This window comes from Trichosurus vulpecula, chromosome 1, assembly GCF_011100635.1.
Source record: "Trichosurus vulpecula isolate mTriVul1 chromosome 1, mTriVul1.pri, whole genome shotgun sequence".
In the NCBI taxonomy this organism is placed as follows: domain Eukaryota; kingdom Metazoa; phylum Chordata; class Mammalia; order Diprotodontia; family Phalangeridae; genus Trichosurus; species Trichosurus vulpecula.
In genome coordinates this window covers 351,712,920-351,734,782 of record NC_050573.1, presented here as the reverse complement: position 1 = coordinate 351,734,782, position 21,863 = coordinate 351,712,920, and the positions used below count along the sequence as shown (strand labels likewise).

Here is a 21,863-nt window from a genome sequence, read left to right as displayed (position 1 = left end):
TTCTGCTGATGCATGCTTGACTTCCCTACAATATGGGACACACTCACCTGCCAACACTTGCTTGTTAAGACCTACTGACAGACTTGACCACTAATGGGTTATAATTTGCATTTTGTCGTTTATTTGGAAAATAATTAATCACTAAGACTTTAACTCTGTTATACAACAGGTGAAACATGTATGAACAGTTTTTCAAAATTCTCTTCTTTCCATATGCTCCCACCACCCCCTTATTTTTATTCAATGCCCCTCAATTGCACCCAAGACTCATACTGCCCCCTGGATCATTCCGGTGCCCCCCAGGGCTGGTATCACCCACTTTGGGAACCTATGGAAGTGTTCCCTAGATATTTTTGAGCTTATTGGGTAGTACAATCATTTTTCCCTAGTGCCGAAGCCACTGTTTGAGCTGTGGATCTAACCCCAATAGATGCTTGACCCATGTTGATAGCCATGTTGCTCCACCCCACCCCCTTTTAAAATGTTCCTGGTTTTATGTGGAAGTCAGTCTCATATGAGTCATGTGACCTCATGGAACTGGAACTATTTACCTTCTACTCTCAGGGAAGTATATGGTAGCTAAATGCTTTGCTTCCAGGGGTAGATGCACCAGCAGAGCAGTTGGCTTTCTGGGACGACAGCCCTTGTGTGAAGCCTAGTAGAGCTCATGGACTTATACATCAAACGGTGGAATATGCCAGTTGGCCCTGTGTTTTTTCTTTCAGTGAAGCCTCGAATAAGTTCCAGTACAACATGAGAGCATCTACTGGGGACATGCCATTTGGTCTCACTCCCAGGCATTATTTCTTTCTTCTCTTCTGCTTCCACTCTTTAGCTTCTTTACTATGTTGGTGATCTCTGTCACGTTGGCCCAGCCCAGTTGGCCTTACTGGCCTCGTGGTAAGATAGGATAAAGAGTATCATGAGGCCTAGTCTTGGCAACAAAACCAGTTCATAGTTGTAGGGGTGAAAAAAAAAACTACTGAGAAAGGAGCACAGAGGGAGTACTCACCAAACAGAAGCTGTATTATTTAAGCAGGAGATCATCCATAACCAATCAGGAGAGGAAATAGGGATGGCAGGTGCCAAGCAAGAAACAGCCAGGAACATACATAACCAGCTAACCAAGCAAGCAAAAGCTCAAAAAAAACACAGGAATTCAATGAGTCCTGGATGGGTTCCACAGAGCCAGTGGCCACAGTGTCACTCTGCATGCTCACTGAGTCCTGTGTTTCAAAGCTGCTATGCAGCTCTGGTCTGCCAACAAGTATCACCTGGTACTGAAAGCCAGTATGCACCCAAAATCCTTTTTTTAAAAGATAATCACTATATTTGGTTAAAACAATTAAATCTTGGGTCCACTAAGTTCTGTTATGTTCATGTTAAAACTGTTAATAATTCTGTAACATTTTAACCTCCATATTGAATTTTGTTCTAAAATTATTACTTCAGAGGAATTATTTTAATCCCCTTATTTTTTTTCCTTCTCTTTTTTTCTTTTAGTGCTCTGTAACTTGTGAAAGAGGAATACAGAAAAGGTTGTTAAAATGTGCAGAAAAATATGTTTCTGGAAAATACAGAGAGCTGGCTTCAAAGAAATGCTTACATTTGCCAAAGCCAAACCTGGACTTGGAAAGAGAATGCACCCTGTTTTCATGTCCCAAGCAACCAGTGTACTCTGCAGTGAGGCATGCTAGAGGCACTTGGTACTCTTCTCCCTGGTCTCAGGTACTTGACAGTTTTAAATTCTCAGAGGCTTAGTAAGCAAAATTTATGGCTTTGCTGTTTGGTGGTGAAGTTTAAACAGTGATGTTTCCTCAGAGCTTCAATCCCCAATGTCCTATTAAACTGCTTTATTACATTTATTTTAAAGGTATGGGTGTGTGTGTGTGTGTGTGTGTGTGTGTGTGTGTGTGTTTCTTTTAGGGGTTGATATCCAATTGTTACAGAGCCATTAAGAGTGTATCTGTGTCCTTTGCTCAGAATTATCATCCACTCATCACATATAGGAAGATTTAATGCTATGGGTGAGATGGGGGCAGAATTACCCATAGAATAAGTATGAAGAGAAACAATAACTCCAGAAGGAAGAGGTGGATTAAAGTTCATGGTAGATTAACTATGGAGTTTCACAAGTCCAAATATATATTGTATATCATGTGAATTGTTTACATACATTTAAGTAGAGCCATCTTTTAGTGGGTAAAACCAGTGAGGTTCGTCTTTTGTCTATGCCATTTTCTGCCCCGGCCTATTTGCTCCCTCTTTTCCCAATTCTATTTCTTTTCTTTTTAAACAAACATGCAAAATAACAACAAAATGTTCATATATGGTTTTTGTCTCAGTAGTTGATATTTCAATATGTCCCTTTCCTAGAAGCACAAAGTATAGCCCTGATTATATCCCTCACATTTTGTTCTCTCCCTCTTCCCCTTCATTTCTCTTCTCTTCCTTGTCCCTTTTCCTTTCATTTTCATTCCTTTTTGCTATCTCTTCAATTACTTTGCCTTTTTCTGCAACCTAAATTTCTTTGCTTTCCACTTCTCTGAGTGCAGAGGGAAGAAGATGTGGAAAGAGGATAACATGGAGAGGAAGATTCAATGCACAAGCAGTAATTTTTTAAATTCTGGATAGAATGTAGTGCCCTCATGTTGTTGACTGTCTTATCTGCCTATACATAGCAGTGACTGCATTTGGGTCCTTTCTGGAGCCAATCACTCCATTCACTCTTAAATACTTATGTCTTGTAGCATCCTTCTGATTGTCTCACACAAACAATTCAGCAAGTATTGGCCTGAAGGAGGAATAACCACCTTCCCCATCATGTCGGGGATTTCTGCTTCCTCATCTGACTTAAGGGATCCAGGAATTTCCCATCATTCCAGATCGCCCCTAATTCTTTTGAGGACAAAGGAAGAATCAGAAATTTCCACTTCCTTGATATTTCTTCTCCTCAATTCTAAAGACAACTGACTATGTCAGTCTTTTAAGAAAGCAAAAGTTAGTTGTCTATCCATGTCTTTTCCCCCTCTGTAAATATTGTGTGACCCATCACAAAACAAGATAGACTTAAAGAAAAGCCGAAGGATATGCCAAATCAAACTAACTCTTTTATGAAAATCTGAAGGCTATCATAACCCAACTCTCCAAGAATTAAGGGTTGTTTTAAAGCCCCATGCACTTGTTTTCAGGGAATACTCTCAAATCATTTCTTTCTCTTGTTCAATTTATATTCTTTTCCTGTTAATTGAGTTCTGTAATTGATGCCCAGTCCCTGGTATACATAATACAGGTTCTTTGGAAGGTGAAAATGTGTACAAAATCTAATGAAAATCCACGAACCATCAAAATATTTATACATATACATGCATATGTATATCCTTTAGGCAGTAGAGTGAAGCAGGTCTTAGATTTGTGCCACTTGAGAAATGGAGGGGTATTTTTTAGAAGCCAAATGAAAAACAATTAAGCCATTCTTAGTCATAAGCCTCTTTGATTGTGTAACTCTTCTTTGCCATTGTTTAGCTATCTTGTTCACTAAATGGATCCTTTGTACAGCCAGATCTTCTAAAGCTTCTCCAAAAAATAAAAGGAAGAAGTGCAAGGGTCCCTTCCCACCCTCCATAATGAATGGAGACTGGCACTCAAATGGAATTTAATGCAGCTATTGAATGAATTCAAATTGAAGTCCCCATCCATTTGGCATCAGTTCAGTTAAAGCAGATTCTTCCACTCAAACCTTTTAGTGATTGAACTATAGGGCAGGATGCAAAACGTATATCCAACCAGGTCAGCCTAGATTTTACACTCTGACCCATGAGAAGTCAACTTTTCATTCAACAAGTCCATATTCAGTCCCTCCTATACCCACAAGATATCAAACAGAATTCTTCTGCCAATATTCAAGATAGCACTTCTCTGATCATGTAGCTGGGACTTTCTAAATATATCTATAGGATATGGAGTTTTGTTTTAGAGGAATGATGACAATCTGTATAATTTAATCCATACCTATGAAGATTGATTGGCTTTTAAAGAGGCAGAGTAGCATAATGGATAGAAAGCTAGTCTGGAAATCTGGAGGCTTTGGGTTCCACTGTGCCCTCTGACATATATTGGTTGTGTAGCCCTTGGAAAATCATTTACCCCCTCAGGGCCCCCAGGCAATTCTCTAAGGCTAGAAATTGCAGAGAAGGTACAGATCTTCATTAACAGGAGGAGTTTAGTCACCTGGAACACTATCTCATCGAAAATTAGAGGTCATTAAAATTGTTTCTTACTGACTTTTTTAGTGGGGTTGGAAGGAAGGAAACAAATATTTATTAAACACCTACTATTTGCTTGGCACTAGACGATGCATTTTACTGACATTTCATTTAATTTTCACAACAATCCTGGGAGGTCGATGCTATTATTATTCTTATTTTATAATTGAGGAAAGTAAAGCAGACACAAGTTAAGTGACTTGCCCAAGGCAGCACAGCTAGCAAGTGTTTGAGGCCAAATTGTAAATCAGGTCCTCCTGACTCCAAGTCTACTTCTCTAACCATTTCGCTACCTCACTGACTCTGAGCTGAGTGGGCAAACAAGGTTTGGCCTAGTGATTTCATTTGTGATAGAAATCCTTGTGGGGAAACTCCCTCTACCAATGCAGTTTGGTCACTGTTTTGTAATTCATAGTCTGAAATAGTTGCTTAGGACACTGAGAGGTTGGGGGCCTGCACAACGTCCTAGGGCCAGATTGTGTCAGAGATCATACTTCAACCCAGCTCTGACTTATTCTGAGACAGAAACTCTTTGCCTCTCATAACACTTTACCTCCTTTTTCAGAACATATGAGCCAGAAAGTTAGTAATAGACAATAGTTGGGAGGAATATTCTCCCTAATGTGAATGGGTATATGCAACCATAGACAACGTTTCGATGGAGGCAAAATTTTTCTTTTAGCAATTCTCCTACTTAATTTCAGAGTACTTTGTGCTTTCATGTTTCTTCCTTGCAATTCAAGAGGCCTCTATTGTGGTATTCCATTCCTCTGACCTTACCTTATTCAAAAATCTATCCTTCTCTCCACTCCTCTACACACACACACACACACACACACACACACACACACACACATCCCACTCATCTTTTTTTTTCCAGATTCTCCTGGAACCTTGCTTTTCACTTTCAGATGTCAACCACTTAGCTATCCATGCAGAGATATTATAGATTGATAACAGTATGTTGAGTTGTCACTCAAAGACTATTTGCATTTTGATGAGAAAATCTTCAACACATGATAGGTTGAAATTACAAATGAGCAAGTTTTGATCAAAATAAGGAAGACCATCCTAAAACCTAAGGTCACCCAACAAATTTGATAGGTTGACTATCAAGGTAGTGAGTTTACCACCCTGGAAACATTCAAACAGAGGCTGTATGTCCACTTGTTGGAGATGTTGTAGAAGGAATTAATGCTTCAAGGAAGAGTTGAACTAGACGTACTTGAAACAGCATTCCTACTATAAATTCTAATGACTCTAGTGACTTGCAATAATGCCACCTAAGAGATTGTGAATATTTAACTAAATAGTAAAACATTTTCCTGTATTCATCTACAATTTGGAGTCTTCACTTTCCAAAGTCAGTCTATTCCAAAGAATATCTGGGCATGCTTTCTCCCATTCTAGGAAGGACCCCATTTTTCCCAAAGGAATGTAATAGAGGTCTAACACTGAACTTTGTCCTTCTCCAAACAGTGCAGCAGTACATGCAGCAGTGGAAACAGCACTTAACTATGGAGCAGGAGATAATGCTTTAGTCCCGGCTTTGCCACTAATCAGCTATGTGACCACACACTAATCCATTCACCTTTCTGTCAATTTTGGCATCTTCAGCCTGAGAGGACTGAACTACATGATCTCTAAGGACCTTTTTCCCTTTAAACTTTGGTGATTCTAGGCTTCTCTCATGATGCTAGTTATGCTTGACATCATGCTAAAGTCCTCTCCCCACTATGTGCTATACAGCCATCTCATCATATGCATCTGAGCATAGGAGTGGCCTGTAGTATATGCAGTGACAAAAGAGACCATGGTCATGTCAGGAAAGAAGCCATATGTCAGAGCCAAAAGTGAGTTTGGAGATCATCCAGGCTAGCACCTTCCTTCAATTTACAGGTGAGGAAACTAAGGAATAGAAAACCTAGATCAATGGCTTTCCCAAATTCATCCATCTAGGAAGTGGAAGTGCTGGGGTGAGAATCTACATATACTAGGATTCCTTCTACTACAGCATATGGTGTGTTGCCAGGAAGTGTGCTATCCCTCTCGACCCTTTTAGCAACTTTTCACCCCCAGATGCCAGCCCTGTCAGTTACTGTGCATAGCTGAAGCTGTGCAGATCCCAGCAGGACCAGATTCATTCTCCACTTGGCCTGGAAGTAGAAACATAGTAGAAATTGGGGAATAAGGGAGGGGAATTTCCTTTAGTCTTCACTCAAAGGTTGTATGTGCCCAATACAAAGAAGCAAATCAAACCAGATAAACTCATGAGAACTCAAATCTCATTCTCCGTAATTCATCATCTCTGAAAAGTTCTCCACAGATGGACTTCGATTACTGTTGGGATCATCCTTTCCAGAAAGAAATACATGCTCATTATCTCCATATAGACATAATGTGTGTGTATGCATATATATATATATATATATGCATATATATATATGTGTAGTAATGTGTGCATATACATATATATGAAGTCATACTAATCACTTACAACTAAAATCCTCATTTCAAATTACTGTTTTAGCATATAGACACTATACCAACTTAATTTTATTTTTTGTAATCCAGAGTACTCTATTGAGCATATTTATCTGATTGGAGAAGAGAGGGGGAAAAAAAAACACAAAAAGTGGCTGGAATGTGGTTTAACAAGCTAATAAATAGTTGTCCATGGTTCACTTCCCGGTCAGGGAGCCACATCACATGCACTATGGAAACTAGTAACTGATTTTCACTTGGGTTGAATTTTTATTAAGGATTTAATAGTTTGTAAGCATTGAAATTCCACCTGGGTAAGATTTTTCCATATAGGAAATAATTTAAGGCTGCCCAGTCATCTTTGGAAAGGTAACAGAATGGCCATTGCTTGTTGAACAGGGATGCCAAAATTCCAAGAAAGTGATTTTTTTGAGCCATCAGATTCTATATCCACTGTGCCTACTACTCTTTGTCTCTTCTTGCCACATGAATGAGATAAAGGGATAGATCAGAGCTTAGCTTACCCAACTCAGCTAATAAATGGAGTCACTTTCCTCAGTGATTATTTTTCCCTGCTCTTAGGAGGATGGAAGAAGTGGTTGCTGCTCTTTCATTCCACTCACTCCAATTCCTGCTCCCTATTCCTTTGATAGAAGAAAGGTATCATGAGCCAGCAATTCTCATGCATGTCTACTGTTCATATGTCCTACTAATTAATCAAAGACTCAAGTAAAACAAAAAAGAATAAAAAAACTAGTGAATTACTAGATTACACAAACTCAGAGATTGAGTTTATAACTGAACCATAACCCAACCCAAGTACTAAAAGTTGTTTTAAAAGAAACTGTATAAATGAAATTGTCCCTTCAACACTGTCATTAACTCTCAAACCGAGTCATTGTATTTTCTAAAATTATTGAAACATGAAGAACTCATAATATCCAAATATTATTTGAATCATACCTTTATTTCATTCTGAATCATACCTTTATTTCATTCTATCTTAGGGAAAAATCTAGCTACACTGGCTTGGTAATATATTGACAAGTTTATAAAAAGCCAAGGCCACCCAGTAGTAATGCCATTGTGGTGTTTGTCTCTTTTTTATCTGCCAAAGCCTCTTGATCTAATCTATAACACTTTAGAGGAAATGCATTTTATAAATCCATGAAAGAGAACAAAAATCCTACTACTGAATAATTGTACACAATGCCTATAAATACCTTCCAAGTTCATCTTTGGGACACTTTTTTCATAAAGTTGCCATGTATTTTTCATTAAGAGGTATGAGATACACCTAAATCATACCATCTTCCTGATACAATCTGTTTGGAGAGGGGAAATTAGAGCTTTCATGCCTTACAAAGTTTTTCTCATGCTAGACAAAGAGGACCAAATGGGTAGAAACTTTCTCTGTGTAGTTTCCTTGATTTGGCCTCCTTCTTGTGTGTAACATAACTGCTAACAGTATCTACCAGCTAAGACATTAAGGCTAACAAAGTGGGGTTACCACACTGTCTTGTATTGGAATATTCATTACTTCCCAGAAGAAACTTAAGAAGAGACTTTAGGGGAATTTACAAAGAGAAAAATAAGTCTTATTTGAATTTAATTTAAACCATTCTTGGCATTTTGAGCAAAAAAAAAGGAAAATATATCTTCACAGCTTTCAAAAGACCAAAGATATTCAATCAGTTGTCTGATAAGTCATTTTTATCATATGGGGACTATAAGCTTTCTGGCAAGTACTATTCATTTACCGGGTGTTTTATAGTTCTTCAAGATCATAAATTATTGTGGTATAGGAATCCAAAGTGATATGTATGCCATAAGCACTTTTGAGCGATAGTCAGCTTTCCAGGGCTGTGGAAAATTGTCAAGATGTAATGGCTGTCTGCCCACTCGCCCTTTGCACTCAAGAGGCTTATTCTTGTAACAGTTTAAAAATCTCCATTTCTCTTATTTGGTTCATGAGATTTCTATTGACTTAAGAACTTTATTCATCATCTCTTTCAGTGGGGGACCCCTGAGTTAGAACTAACTTAAATCATGTGGGCAGAGATTCAGATGGTTCACATGCTAATTTGGTTTGGGTATGACTGGTTAAGTGCAAACACCTGTTGGATTGTCTGAATGAATCAGCATGACGAAAACAGGGGTGTGAAATCACGGTCTGAGTAGTGTGAGGAGCAGTGTGTCATTCCAGACATTCTTCACCATGACTATGCACAAGTTCAGTCAGTAATCTTCTAGATTTGCATCAGAAAGAACCATGTAGTGGATGAGCCCTTTGGTTTTCCACTGGACTGGCTGCCTGTGTGCCCTAAAAAACTAACCTCTTTGTAACTATGACAAATTCTTCCTTGTCACCAGACTCCATTAGCACAACACTGTACCAACTCTAAATTCTGTTGTCAAAAGAATTCTGAGTGATTGAGAGGAGAACAGGAAATGGTATGCTGACCTTGGGGTATTGATGAGTGGCACTGAGGACAGTAAGCCTCATGAATCGAAGCAGAGCTTGAGGGTTGGAATCGGTAGTGCTAATATCCCTATAAGGCCCAGGTTTATAGTCATGAAATTGTTTGCTCTGGATGGGGCTTTTGGGATTTGTGAATCCCTCACTGGAAGCAAAAAACATCTAATCAGCAGGAAAATGGAAAAAAGGGAAAATGCAACAGGGACCATGGCTACAGGAAAATGAAAGATTTTACCAAGTTCTTCAACCTGTCATGCTTTAAAGGTATCAAACGGAAGCATTAGTCAAGAGATTTTAGTGGGGAAAGCAGTGATTAGATCAAGAAAGCTAGAGGACGAAAAGATATGCTTAGTAGAATTTAAGTACACTCCTAATTGGGCCATATTGTTGAGAAAAGGGAGAGGTAGGAAAGGGCTGAAACTCTGTGTGAGGGAAGTCAGTGGATCCTCTAGAAAACATTTTGTATTCACCCTATTATAATAGCAGACTAAGTATTTCCTTGGAATAAGGTAAGCCCAAATGATCTTTTTAAGTTAGAGACACTGGTAACTAAATAACAGTAGCAACACCTAAGCTATAATAATAGTTAGCATTTATACAATGCTTTAAAGTTTGCAAAGCTTTATAAATATTATCTCAGTTCCCTGGATAGTAGCTATTATTATTATTCCCAGTTTACAGATGAGGAAGTTGAAGCAAAGGCTTAAAGGACTTGCCGAGTTTCACTCGGCCATTAAATCTCTACGGCTGGATTTGAACTCAGGCCTCCTGACTCTGGGTCCAGCAATCTATCTACCACACCACCTAGCTGGCTACTAGTGACTGTTAACAATCAGACTACCATTTATCTCCTTGTGAGGCCCAGTGGCATAATAAAAAAATATGGCCCTTTCTACCCTGTAACATGAATATTCACTTTTCAGTCCATTTGCCTAGATATACATTCATGTTCTCAAAATACTCCCTTTTTTCTACCTGCAACTATGCATGATGATCTGTTTCATTTAACCAAGTTAAATATGGGTTCATAATCATTATAAATTCATGCAAATTGCTACTGAAAGGGAACGTAAAAAAGAGATGATATATGATTCCTTTTTTTCAGTTTTTTAGTGTTTGGCAAACTGGTTGTACTAAATATCTTGAATTAGATGAGTTGGGAGTTAGGTTAATGAAATCAGCAGATGTTACTTAGTTGGGTGAATATCAGGAAAGCAGACTCCCCAGGTAAACGAAGGGAGCTCAGTTAGCATCAGCAAGGTCATTTAAAATGAGATTGGAAAAAAGACACTAATTGCTGAACCACAGGGAGGAATCATGTCCTGGATAATGTATTGGGCTTTTTCCACTTCTAATTTCTCTGATTATATGAAGTCTTGGAAAGTAGTCCCTCGGGTTCTAACAGTAAACTATTTCAGCCCTGCATGAAATGAATGGAGCAGTACTGAACTGAACGCTGAGAAAAGCTCTTTAGAGCAAACTGAAAACCCTGCTAACGTACTAAAAGATCTCAGTAGCTGTAGAATGATTGTTCCAAGGGAGGCCCTTTGGAGCACAGACAAATCTCACCACCATTTACCAATAGTCACTAAATTGGACCCAAGTGAAGTTGTGGCCCACCTCAGAGCAGATGCAAACCAACATATTCAGTCCAAGGCTACAACTTCTGCAATAGAGCACTTCTTCAACAGGAACCTATAATTTGGGAGCACCAGAAATTCTATATCATGACAATTCCCTATAAATAAACCTTGCTGGAAAGACCCTCAGGAGATTAAATAAGCTTGTAGTAGACACAGAAAAAAAAATTGATGCAGGGTAGAAACAAGCCAACTAAGCTTAAAACAAGGGGGTGGGGGAGATTGTGTTGTAGAATATATATCGAACACTAATATTAGCTCATTTGTTAAGATTCTTATATTTGTCAGATATTAGCCCTCTCTTTCCATTTTAAGCACTGTTTTAAGATGGTGTCTAACACTAGCCATGCACTGGTCAAAGTAAATGAATTGTGCTGTTGTCTAGGTAATAAGGGTAATATACAGACTGAAGCCAAAGCAAGGGGAGTTTACCCAAATTACCTAAATTATTGTTGTTCTGTAGTCGTATTTATAGATAAGATCACATTTAAAATGCTTTTGTCAATACTACCACCAGTGGTTTTCCCAGTATAGTCCAAGAGTCTGATTGTAGTCAAAGAAGCCCTGGTTATTTTTGAATCAGCATAACTTTGGGGTAAAAGAAAGAATTGAAGGACTCCAGCTAACTCTTGGGTTAATTAAAAACAAACAAACAAACCTAGAAGTAAGAGCTGTTTAACTTGGAACTTTAGTGTGCCTCTCATAAAATCCTTATTTATTGACTGGAGGAATTTGAGAAATATATCTAGAACTCTACCATTAAATTTTTGACCATCTGGTCACATTGATGAACTAAGAAAATAATAGTATTAAGCAATTTAATATTTTTTTAACCTCAGTGGAAGCTAGGGAATTGAAGTTGTGAATCTTTTCATGCATGAAATCTGAATGAATCTTTTCTAGATTTTATTTAGCTCCTTGTCCTAGGAGCTATTTTAATCTTGATTCTCCCTCACCCCTACTTGTGTGTATGCATGTAGAAGGGGTGCTGGGAACTTGTACCTGTGATTTCATGTTTTGGGGAAACTCCTAGTGTGAAAACTTCTGTGGATGGAAATCTGCAACTTACTCAGAACCTTAGAGACATGCCCCAAGCCCTGAGGAATGAAGTGACTTGCTCCAGGTTACATAGCTTATATGTTTCAGAAGCTAGACTTGAACCTGGGTTTTCCTAACTAGAAGGCCTGCTCATTAACTACTATGGCACATTACCTCCCATCTTGATCAATATGAAGAACACGATATATTCAGAAATTCCAACTAAAATATTAAATCTATCAACAAAGTGAAGAAAATTGAATTTCTATAAAATTGGAGTTTGGGATTTTTTTAATGAAGGAGGAGGGTGTTTAAGGAAATGCTTTCAGTGATATTCTACTTAGCATAATCCAGGATGCCAATGAGCAAAGTGTGACCTTGAAGAATGTCTAAAACACATTTCAATGTCCAAAAAACATTTCAAAGAATGAAGCCAGGCCTCTCTCTCTTTTTTTTTCAGAATTATGTTTTAGACCAGAATATACAGAAATAAGGAATATTTGATAGAAAACAGCTGTATCAATTGTATTTGACCCTGATAATTTGGAAATTAAGCATTCACATGCCCACACAATTAATTTTCTCTGGTTGCTTATGGTCATATTTTAAGGCTAACTTACTGAAGAATTTTGCTGAGCTTTGTTAGAAAGGCAAGAGGGGAGGGGAAGGAAAAAACCTAGCAGAAACATTAGAGGCATACCATGCTTATCAGCTGAAATCCCGAGGTGCTTGATTTTAATATCCAGTGGGCCTAACTATCCTTCAGCCCAAAGAAGAAAAATAAAAATGCTCTCCACTTGTCAGTTTACAGACGTCCTTTCTATTTTTCATTCTCACTCCCCACACAGAAGGAATGGCTTATGTGATCTTGTGTTTGTCACTCAATCAGAAGGGGGAAGACTTGAATTCCTAGATTAAGAGCCCCATCTGGGGCAGGGAAAGTGGAGGAAACAATGGAAGGCAGAGTTTATTACCCCTTGGCTAAGGTCTCAGGAAGAGAGCCTGGAACCCTGCTCAAGGTCACTTAATACTATGGGATTCTGGCAAAAGAATGTTCCTGTAATTTTTGGCAAGTTGTGTTACCCATATACCATAACCCAATTTTCATACCATTTTTATACCTTCTGTTTAAAAGGTTTTATTTCACCATTGTGTATCAGACTATCCAAAAGAAAACTCAAACCTGCTATCTTTATGTAGTACTTGTTTCAATTGCTTACATTTTTAACATTCTTGGAGCAGGTCCTATTGTCTTAAAATAATTTACATAATTCTGGCTAGACTGTTTATAGATTTCCTTTTTGGATCCCCTGATGGCTGTTTCCTTTCCTTTCTTGGTGCATTTCTAGCTTCCTCTGCTCTTTGAGTTGTGTCATGGCTTGTTTGATTGATCGGTCATATCCATAAGTGTGTGGTTTGTTCACACAGGTATTCACTTTCATTGAGATGGTTACTTTCTCCATTTCCAAAGCACACAATGCTAAGAGTGGAGGTGTTTGGGAAAAGCACTAAAATAATCTCTACAGGGGAAATTTATGTATCAAAACAAGTCCCCTAAAATTCTATGGAGTGGCGGACCCTCCAAACTCCTCATTGCCAACGTAGGGTCGTAGGGTCAATCAAGCATTCAGCAAGCTTTTCATTGAAGTGCTAGATGTCAGGCACTATGCTAGTCACTTGGGATACAAAGACAACAGGGAAATAGCCTCTGCCATCAAGTAACTTACGTTCTGTGAGTGAGAACATCTGTGCTTACCTAGGCACACACGAAATACACACAAGGTGATTAGAGTGGAAAAGAGTTTACCAGCAGTTAAAGGAGATCAAAAAAATAAAAGATTCATGAAGAAGAGTTTGACCTAACTCTTATAGGAAACTAGGAATTAGAAGAGATGGGGGGTGGGCCACAGAGATCAAGAATTAAGTTCCTTTTATGAAGAAAAATAAGAAAGCTAGATTGACTGGATTGTAGAGTATATGAAGGTCAAAAATTTGTGACAGACTGAAAAGGTAGATTAGAGTTAGGTAGCATAAGCTCATGGTAAATAGGGATTGTTTTATTCTTTGTACTTGTATCCCCAGTACCTAGCAAAGTGCTCAGCATGGTGCTTGATAAATGCTTGAGAGACTGATTGATAGCAAAGAACTTTAAAGGCCAAACACAACAGTCCATATTTGCTCCTTAAGATGATAGGGAGCCAATGAAGTTCAAAGAGTATGGTACTGACATGGTCAGACATAAACATAAGGAAAAATAGTTTGGCAACAGTATAAAAGAGGGATTATAGAAGGGAGAGTCTTAAAGTAGGGAGACCAAGTAAAAGGCTACTGCAGTGTTGTTGAGTCATTTCAGTCACATCTGCCTCTTCATGACCCCGTTTGGGGTTTTCTTGGCAAAGATACTAGAGTGGTTTGACATTTTCTTCTCCAGCTCATTTTACAGATGAGAAAACTGAGGCAAACAGGGTTAAGTGAGTTAACCAGGGTCACACAGCTAGGAAGTGCCTGAGGACAGATTTGAAATGGGGAAGATGAATCTTCCTGGCTTCAGTCCCAGCCCTCTCTCCACTGAGCCACCTAGCTGGCCAACTGCAGTAGTACAAGGGAAAAGTGATGAGGGACTGGAATAGGGTGCATGGTGTGTGGGCAAAGAAAAGGGGACAGATGAGTGGTGTTGTGGAGGTAGAAGTGAGAACGTTTGATGAACTAAGGGAAAATGAAGACTCAGGGATAACATTGAGAAATGACAACCTTGGTGACTAAAAGAATAGGAGAAACCTTCACAGCAATAGGGAAGTTTGGAAGAGAGGTAAGATTGGAGTAAAAGGTAATAAGTTGTGTTGTGGACATTTCACAATTGGACATTCAGTTGGGAACAGCCAATAGGCAGTTGGTAATGGTCCTGCACCTCAAAGGAGAGACTGTTGCTAGATATATAGATCTAGAAAGCATCTGCATTGAGATATAAATTAAGCCAATGAAAGCTGATGAGGTTCCCAAGTAAGAGAGAGTGAGGACAGAAGACAAGGAAGCCCTGGAGAACATCCCGGAGTACCCACAATTAAGCAACTTGAGATATGTGATAATTCAACAAAGGACATTAAAGACTAATCAGAGCCCGAAGGGACCTTGGAAGTCATTTAGTTGTCTCCTTTAATATCTGAATTCAGTTCTGACCTATCCAAAGATTTGGATCTAGAGTAAGTGCTTGAGCCTTGTTGGGATTAAGAGTGAGGTGCAGAAGTATTTTGGATTGTCTAATTTGGGGTATAGCTATGTTTAGCCCTGGTGGCCCTGGAATCACTCTAAGATATCCAATATGACCTCGAGTTATCCCTAATATTGAATACTCCCAATATCCAGTTCAGTTCTAGAAACAAATAGGAAAGTATCTGTAACAGACAAACCTCTTCAGATACCTGGGCAAGGCTTGAGAGTACTCTGAATCCCTAGAATTTCCATGACATCCTAATCCTTCTGCATAAAGGAAAGAAGTATCTTGATAAGGATGTGTCACTTATACAACAAATATCCAGGCTGGTAGATAACTCTTACAGGGTCATACCTATTGGATAACTAATTAAACTAGCCAAACAAATATTCACACATGTAAGTTAGAATCCAAGGTTGCTTTGATACTACTATGGGTCAAGATGGCTTGCAAAGTCTTAGAGTGCCTATAATGGCAAGCAGGGTGGGACTTTTTGCTGTGTGTTGTTTTGGAATTCTTCTCAGCACTAAGGCAATCAAGTGCCTTTGAGTCTTGCCTTTGTTTCAATCAAGAGTCTTTGATTGAATTGGGAGTCTTTGATGACCTGTTTAAGTCACAGGAAGGCCTAGGTCACATGGGTTTGAGTCACATGGTTGTGACACCTTCTGACCCTGAAGAAGTGTATATATACTCTGAGGTTAATGTTTTGCTTGGGGCTCACCCATTGGAATAGTATCGTGTGATTTGACCAGATGAGACTCTGGGTAGCCATTGGAGCCCCCCGGCTTTGAAAAACCCAGATATTGGTGCTTCTCTCTCTGGTAACTATGTATGTAATGTCTTGGACAGACAGCTAGAAGCCTGTCTGCTGATTTGTGTTATTTTGCTCTGGTTATATAATTTCTGCCTGTAATTTCTGTTTGTGTTTTCTCTGAAGTGCAGGGTGCTGACTTTTTACCCTGAACGAAGTGAATGATATCTGTATGTTTAATTAAAGTGAGATTATAAACCCCTTAAAGTTGCTTTCCTTAGAAAAGCAGATCAAAGAACTCGTGCTAGTAGGCCTCCAGTGTGCTGGTGTTATTGGCCTTACATAACCATAGTAGCATCAAGTAGCATTGTTGTTACAGTGCCTCCCATTTTCACTCCCATTCAGACTTCAGTAATTTGCTTCAACAGAGTTTCAGTTAGCCAATCTGAAAATCATTAGTAATAACCTGCTGCTCAAGTTTCTGTCCAATACCTGAATATAATTACTGCCCCTATTGAGAGGGAATTCTCTACAAGTGCTCATTGCCAGGCATTAATTACCATTTCTTGCACCTATCACTACTCCCTCAGACTTCTGTTTTGCAGGAGAGTGGATGGTCATCATCCAGTCTCTCTTCATGCGGATGACACATATCCTTTGAACTTTGAGTACCCTGAAGCCATCCTGGACTCCCTAGATGTCAGGCACTGAACTTTTTCTGCTATAGAGTCATACCATGAAATTTGCTAGATGTTTGACATCTCAAGAGAGAGAGACAGACACACAGGGAAAGAGAGAGAGACAGATAGACAAAGACAGACAGACAGAGAGAAATTATTTAGTAAAGCATTTTGCAAAGCTATCTATACCTATGCAGATATTTTGAAATTACATTTTTGGTGAGATAACAAGTTTAGATTCTCCCTATTCCTTTTCACTATCAATTCGTTTTTCTCCATTTTTCTTGAAATGCAGCACAAAGAATAAAGAAACTTCAGTTGTTTCATGTATGAACATGTTGTCTTACTTTATGCAAGAAGTTCTCATAGGCTTCTTTTTTTTAACAGTGTTATGTCTATAAAAGACAATAGATGCCTGTAAAATGTTAAAAATTAATATATGAATAAATGAATATGGAAGATGTTGAAAAGCTAGAGTATGTCTAGGAAGGTGACCAGGATAATAAAGGGACTCAAAATCACAGCATATGAGGACTAATTGAAGGAAATGTGCATGTTCAGAGATCTAGAATTTTTCAAATATTTGAAGGACTATCATGTAAAAGAGAAGTTAGGCCTATTCTGCTTGGTAAATCTAGGACCAATGGACAGAAGTTAAAGAGGGGGAAAATGCCCTAATAATTATAGCTCTCAAAAAAAATTAAAATGGATTGCCTGAAGCTAATTCATTCCCTATCATAGAAGACCTTAAAGTAGAGGCAGGTTGGCTAATTATTGGCAATGTTTTTTACATCTCAAAGCAACCTCTGAGGTTGCTTTCAGCTTTCAGTGTCTGAAACTATGAGTTGAGAGATTCATATTTGTTTAATTGACTTTTCATTTGACATATACTATGTCCTCTTCGATACTTTGTAGAATTTGAGCCACAGTATGATGTCAATATTCAGTGATTTTTGTTCCAACCGCAAGTTGATGCACGAATTTAGTTGACTAGGAAAGTATCTAACTCTTGTTGTTTTACAGTTCTGTCCAACTCTTTGTGACCCCATTTGCAGTTTTCTTGGTATACCTACTGGAGTGGTTGGCCATTTTTTCTCTCCAGCTCATTTTACAGCTGAGGAAACTGAGGCAAACATGGTTAAGTGACTTACCCTGGGTTATACTGCTAATGCCTGAGGCCAGATTTGAATTCAGGATGATTGAGTCTTCCTGACTCCAGGTCTGGCACTCTATCCACTATGCCACCTAGTGGCAGATAAGGATATAATTGATCCTTTCCAAAGTCTCAAATACACGCATATTCCACCTAAGATTTTTAATTGTTTGCTTTAAAATATGGCATTTTCCTGTAGAAACAATATTATTCATATTATAAATCAAAAATTTATTTTTCTTGATATTTAAGTCTTATAGTTGGATATCAAATATTTATTATGGGATTTATTTATGATGTTTTAAGAACACTATGGAGAACAGTACTAGTAAATTCCATCTTGTCCTAGAAGCAAAAGTTTTGGGGTGGTAATGCCTTCTTTTTGTTTACTGCTTCTTTAACCTTCAGTGGAAGATGAATCGCCTCTAAATTTATCGTAATTTTCACACAGTATGCTATCCAACTCCCTGGAAAAGGGGGAAGAAAATGCTAGGTAAATTATTATTGAGTCCTCAATGGATCTCATAAACAGAGAAATTTGGTGGGTTTTTTTGGGGGAGGGGGTTAGGAATGTCTCACCTTCTGAAAAAAAAAGGGAAAGGACAAATTTCATCTACTTTAGGATTTAGCCTATGATAATACTAAAACCTGATTCAAGAAAGACGGATCAGCCTTTAGTAACCTAACTTGTATGCAGTTTCATTTGTGACAGAGGAGCTATTCCTACAGTACTATCTCTGACCTTCTTAGGCTAAAGCACTTTGAAAGGAAATCAAAGAAGTGGAAGGGTAAAGGAAACAAAGAAAAAAGCAGGGGAGAGAAAGAAAGACATGGAGAAGTAGAGGGAGAAAGGGAATAAAAGTTGTGGTGGGGGGCAGAACTACATCACTCACATATATAAAAACATTATCTTCATTCTAGCATCTGGTAGGAATTTAGATAGAAAATATGCTAATAAATTAAAACTGGCTAATTTTCTTTCTGTACTTAACTTGAAAAGACTTCAAGTTCTCCATATAAATCTACCTTCTTCCCCTCTTCTCCTAACATACTCCCAAAAGTAAATATGAAGATATGGGTTTATTATTTTTGCTTTATCACAACAAAGTCAGTCTCCCAAATAGCAAATATAACAGCATTATTCTGGAACTAGAAAGGGTCTCAGAAATCATATAATTCAATTCCCTCAGTTTGCACATTAGGAAACTGAAGAGCAGGGAAGCTAAGTGATTGCTCCAATATTACACAAATAGTAAGTGTTACAGGCAATATGTGAACCTAGGTCCTCTGACTCCAGAGTCAGTATTCCTTCCTTTGTACCATGCTACTTCCTGGGGGGGGAAAGAAAAGAAGGAAGGAAGGAAGGGTAGAGGGAAGGAGGGAAGGAAGGAGGGAGGGAGGGAGGAAGGAAGGAAGGAAGGTAGGAAGGAAGGAAGGAAGGAAGGAGGGAAGAAAGGAAGGGAGAAAAGAGCTCATTCTCTTTTAGGTCATTGTGCCTAGTGGTGAGTGCTGGGCCTTTGCCTTTCTTCCTCATTATAAATGTTTCTTTTTCAGCCTCCAGCTTGCTACTTATGAACCTTTAAGTGCTGAAGAATCTAAAACACACACACATTCACAGACAAGTCTCTTTATAATTTTTGTTGTCATTGTTCGCAGTGCACAGCAACTTGTGGAGGTGGAGTTCAAACACGATCGGTCCAGTGCCTAGCAAGTGGCCGGCCAGCCACAGGATGCTTTCCACAGCAGAAACCTATCAGCTCCCTAGCCTGCAATACCCACTTCTGTCCTATCCCAGAAAAGAAAGGTAAATGGAACTGACAGTATTTCCATGTTTAAGTTCATTTCGACAAGCATTAAGCCTGTATTCTGAAGTATATCACAGGTGATAGAGAAAAACCCAAGGTTTAGACTAACTAATGATCTCCCTGCCCTCTGGGTCCTCATATTTGAAGGAGGGAATAATAATTTATAATAATAAACTAATTTATACAAATTTATACGCACAAAACAATTTATAAGTGCATGCAGAAATGCAAAGGGCTATATGAAGCCTGAAGACATCAAGGTTGTGATCAACCAGGGATCAGGGCTCTTTGGAGGAATAGGTATTACTTGATTTGGGCTGTAAAAGAATGGTACAAATTTTACAAATAAACAGGGAAAGAGGTAATATTTCAGACAAAAGGAAGACAGGAGCTAGAAAAGCACAGTAAGTAGTCTTATCTGGAGAGAAACCATATAAAATAGTAATGAATTAGAATGAATTAAGACTTTTCTCTGTAGCATAGAGGATGCCACTGAAGATTTTTGAGCTCAGGTATGACATGACTAAATATATCAATAATGATAGATATGAATATTAAGGCCAATGGAGGCAGATTATTTAGTTAATTCTTGGCAGTTACAGAGCCAATGAGAAGTAGGGCCTATAAGTTGTCATTTGGGGCTATCCTGAGTAACCCCATGAGGAAAACCTCTGGATCAAGAGCTATGCTTTCTTTCATTCCAAACCCTGCCTCCCCAATCCTCCATATTTTCTTTAAACCAACCCAAGTGGCCTCCGGTTTCCTTGTCTGAAAATATCCTGTTCTTAATAACACCATGATGCTACTAGGGAGAAAATAGTTGTGAGAAATGTTTCACATAAAAAAGCTGTTCAGAATACTTGGCTAAGAGAAATGAGGATATAAACCCTTTGTAGGCTTTCTAAATTAGACAAAAGCCTAGCATATTTAGTTCTACTCGCTGCATCAACCCAGATTGTGCTGCTTTACAAGTCATGTGTAAATATTCCCCAAATATCTAAAATATTTAGAGACCAGAGGGCTGTCTGTTGAGTATTTTCTAAGAAGGAATATCGCTAGAGGACAGTGAGTGGTTTGGCTAAATTTGAGGATTTAAAGCGTGAGATTTGGTTAACAGATGTGCTATTGTCTAGGTGAATGGGTGAGTGGGTTGGGTAGGTTTATTTGGGGAAAAAAAGGAGAAGTTCCAAGCTTGTTTACAGGAGTTACAGGAGAATTTCCAAAGAAGGTCTCCCATAGTTTTGAAGTTATCTGACCTACATAATTTGAACATTCCCTTTGAAATAATAACAAAGTATCTCTCGCTTGCCCAAAACATCTGTTTGCTGACTGTAGTGGATGGTGGTGTATGGGGAGCTAACAGATCATGGGAGATATAATACTGCAATATGATAAACATTTATTAAGCACCTACTATGTGCCAGGAACTGTGCTAAGTTCTGGTGATACAAATATGTGAAAGAAAGACAGTTCCTGCCCCCAAGCAGCTTACAATCTATTGGGGATGTTGAAGGTTGATGGTTTCTCTCTTTTTCAGATATCTTCTGCAAAGATTACTTCAATTGGTGCTACTTGGTGCCCCAGCATGGAATGTGTAACCACAAGTTTTATGGCAAACAGTGCTGTAGGTCTTGTTCAAAATCTAATTTGTAATTTAGGACTGATTCCCATGGTGGGAAAAAATATATATTTTCAGCACAAGAAAAGAGCTGCACAATCTGAATTGGGCTGTGCCCAAGTAAGATAGAAATATGAAAAATAACTAGGCTTGGTTCTTTGACTTTGGGGCTATTTTTTAATGGGCCTGAACCCACACATACACACATACAAACATACATACATACATACACACATACACACACACACACACACACACACACACGCAAATGGTATTATGAAAGATTTAAACACGGAAGCCTTGTGTAACTTTTTGCAGTATTATGGTAGGCGTCAAACCTACCAATACTGCTAGCAAAAGGAACCTCTTCTAAAGGGGATGGACAAAGCTTTGCTAAGGTGTATGTTGTTTTTGTTGTTTTTCTTTTAATCTCAAATAAATTAAGCCCAAAAACTAGGCCAAGATGAACTTGCTATAGTATATGCGGTGCTTTCTGAAGAAAAGGAAAAATCTGTGAAGAGGATGACAAGTTAAAATGACCTACTACCAGGCACATGCAGTATCTCGCCCCTCTCATCTCTGCGGTCCCTTCTAGCTCTTAAGTCTTGAAATTCTTTGATTCTTCTTTTTTAAAAGGGGGCAGATGTTATAAGAACAGAAGTTGTCAGGCCTGTGCAGCCCTCCTCCCCAGTTACTGGCAGATGACAGCCCTGCAGTCAGGCCATTTGTTCCTCTTTCT

The 21,863-nt window shown here is 38.6% G+C and overlaps 1 protein-coding gene across 1 annotated transcript in view; it reads left to right on the top strand.

Moving 5' to 3' along the window:
- The window catches only part of ADAMTS16 (ADAM metallopeptidase with thrombospondin type 1 motif 16), a 261,983-nt gene extending 240,824 nt beyond the window's left edge, over positions 1-21,159 (top strand). Inside the window, exons 21-23 of the mRNA XM_036741722.1 lie at positions 1,504-1,728; positions 19,358-19,505; positions 21,044-21,159. Of these exons, the coding sequence (XP_036597617.1) occupies positions 1,504-1,728; positions 19,358-19,505; positions 21,044-21,159 (489 nt within the window). The remainder of the gene's footprint in view (positions 1-1,503; positions 1,729-19,357; positions 19,506-21,043) is intronic.
- Positions 21,160-21,863: the final 704 nt, after the last annotated feature.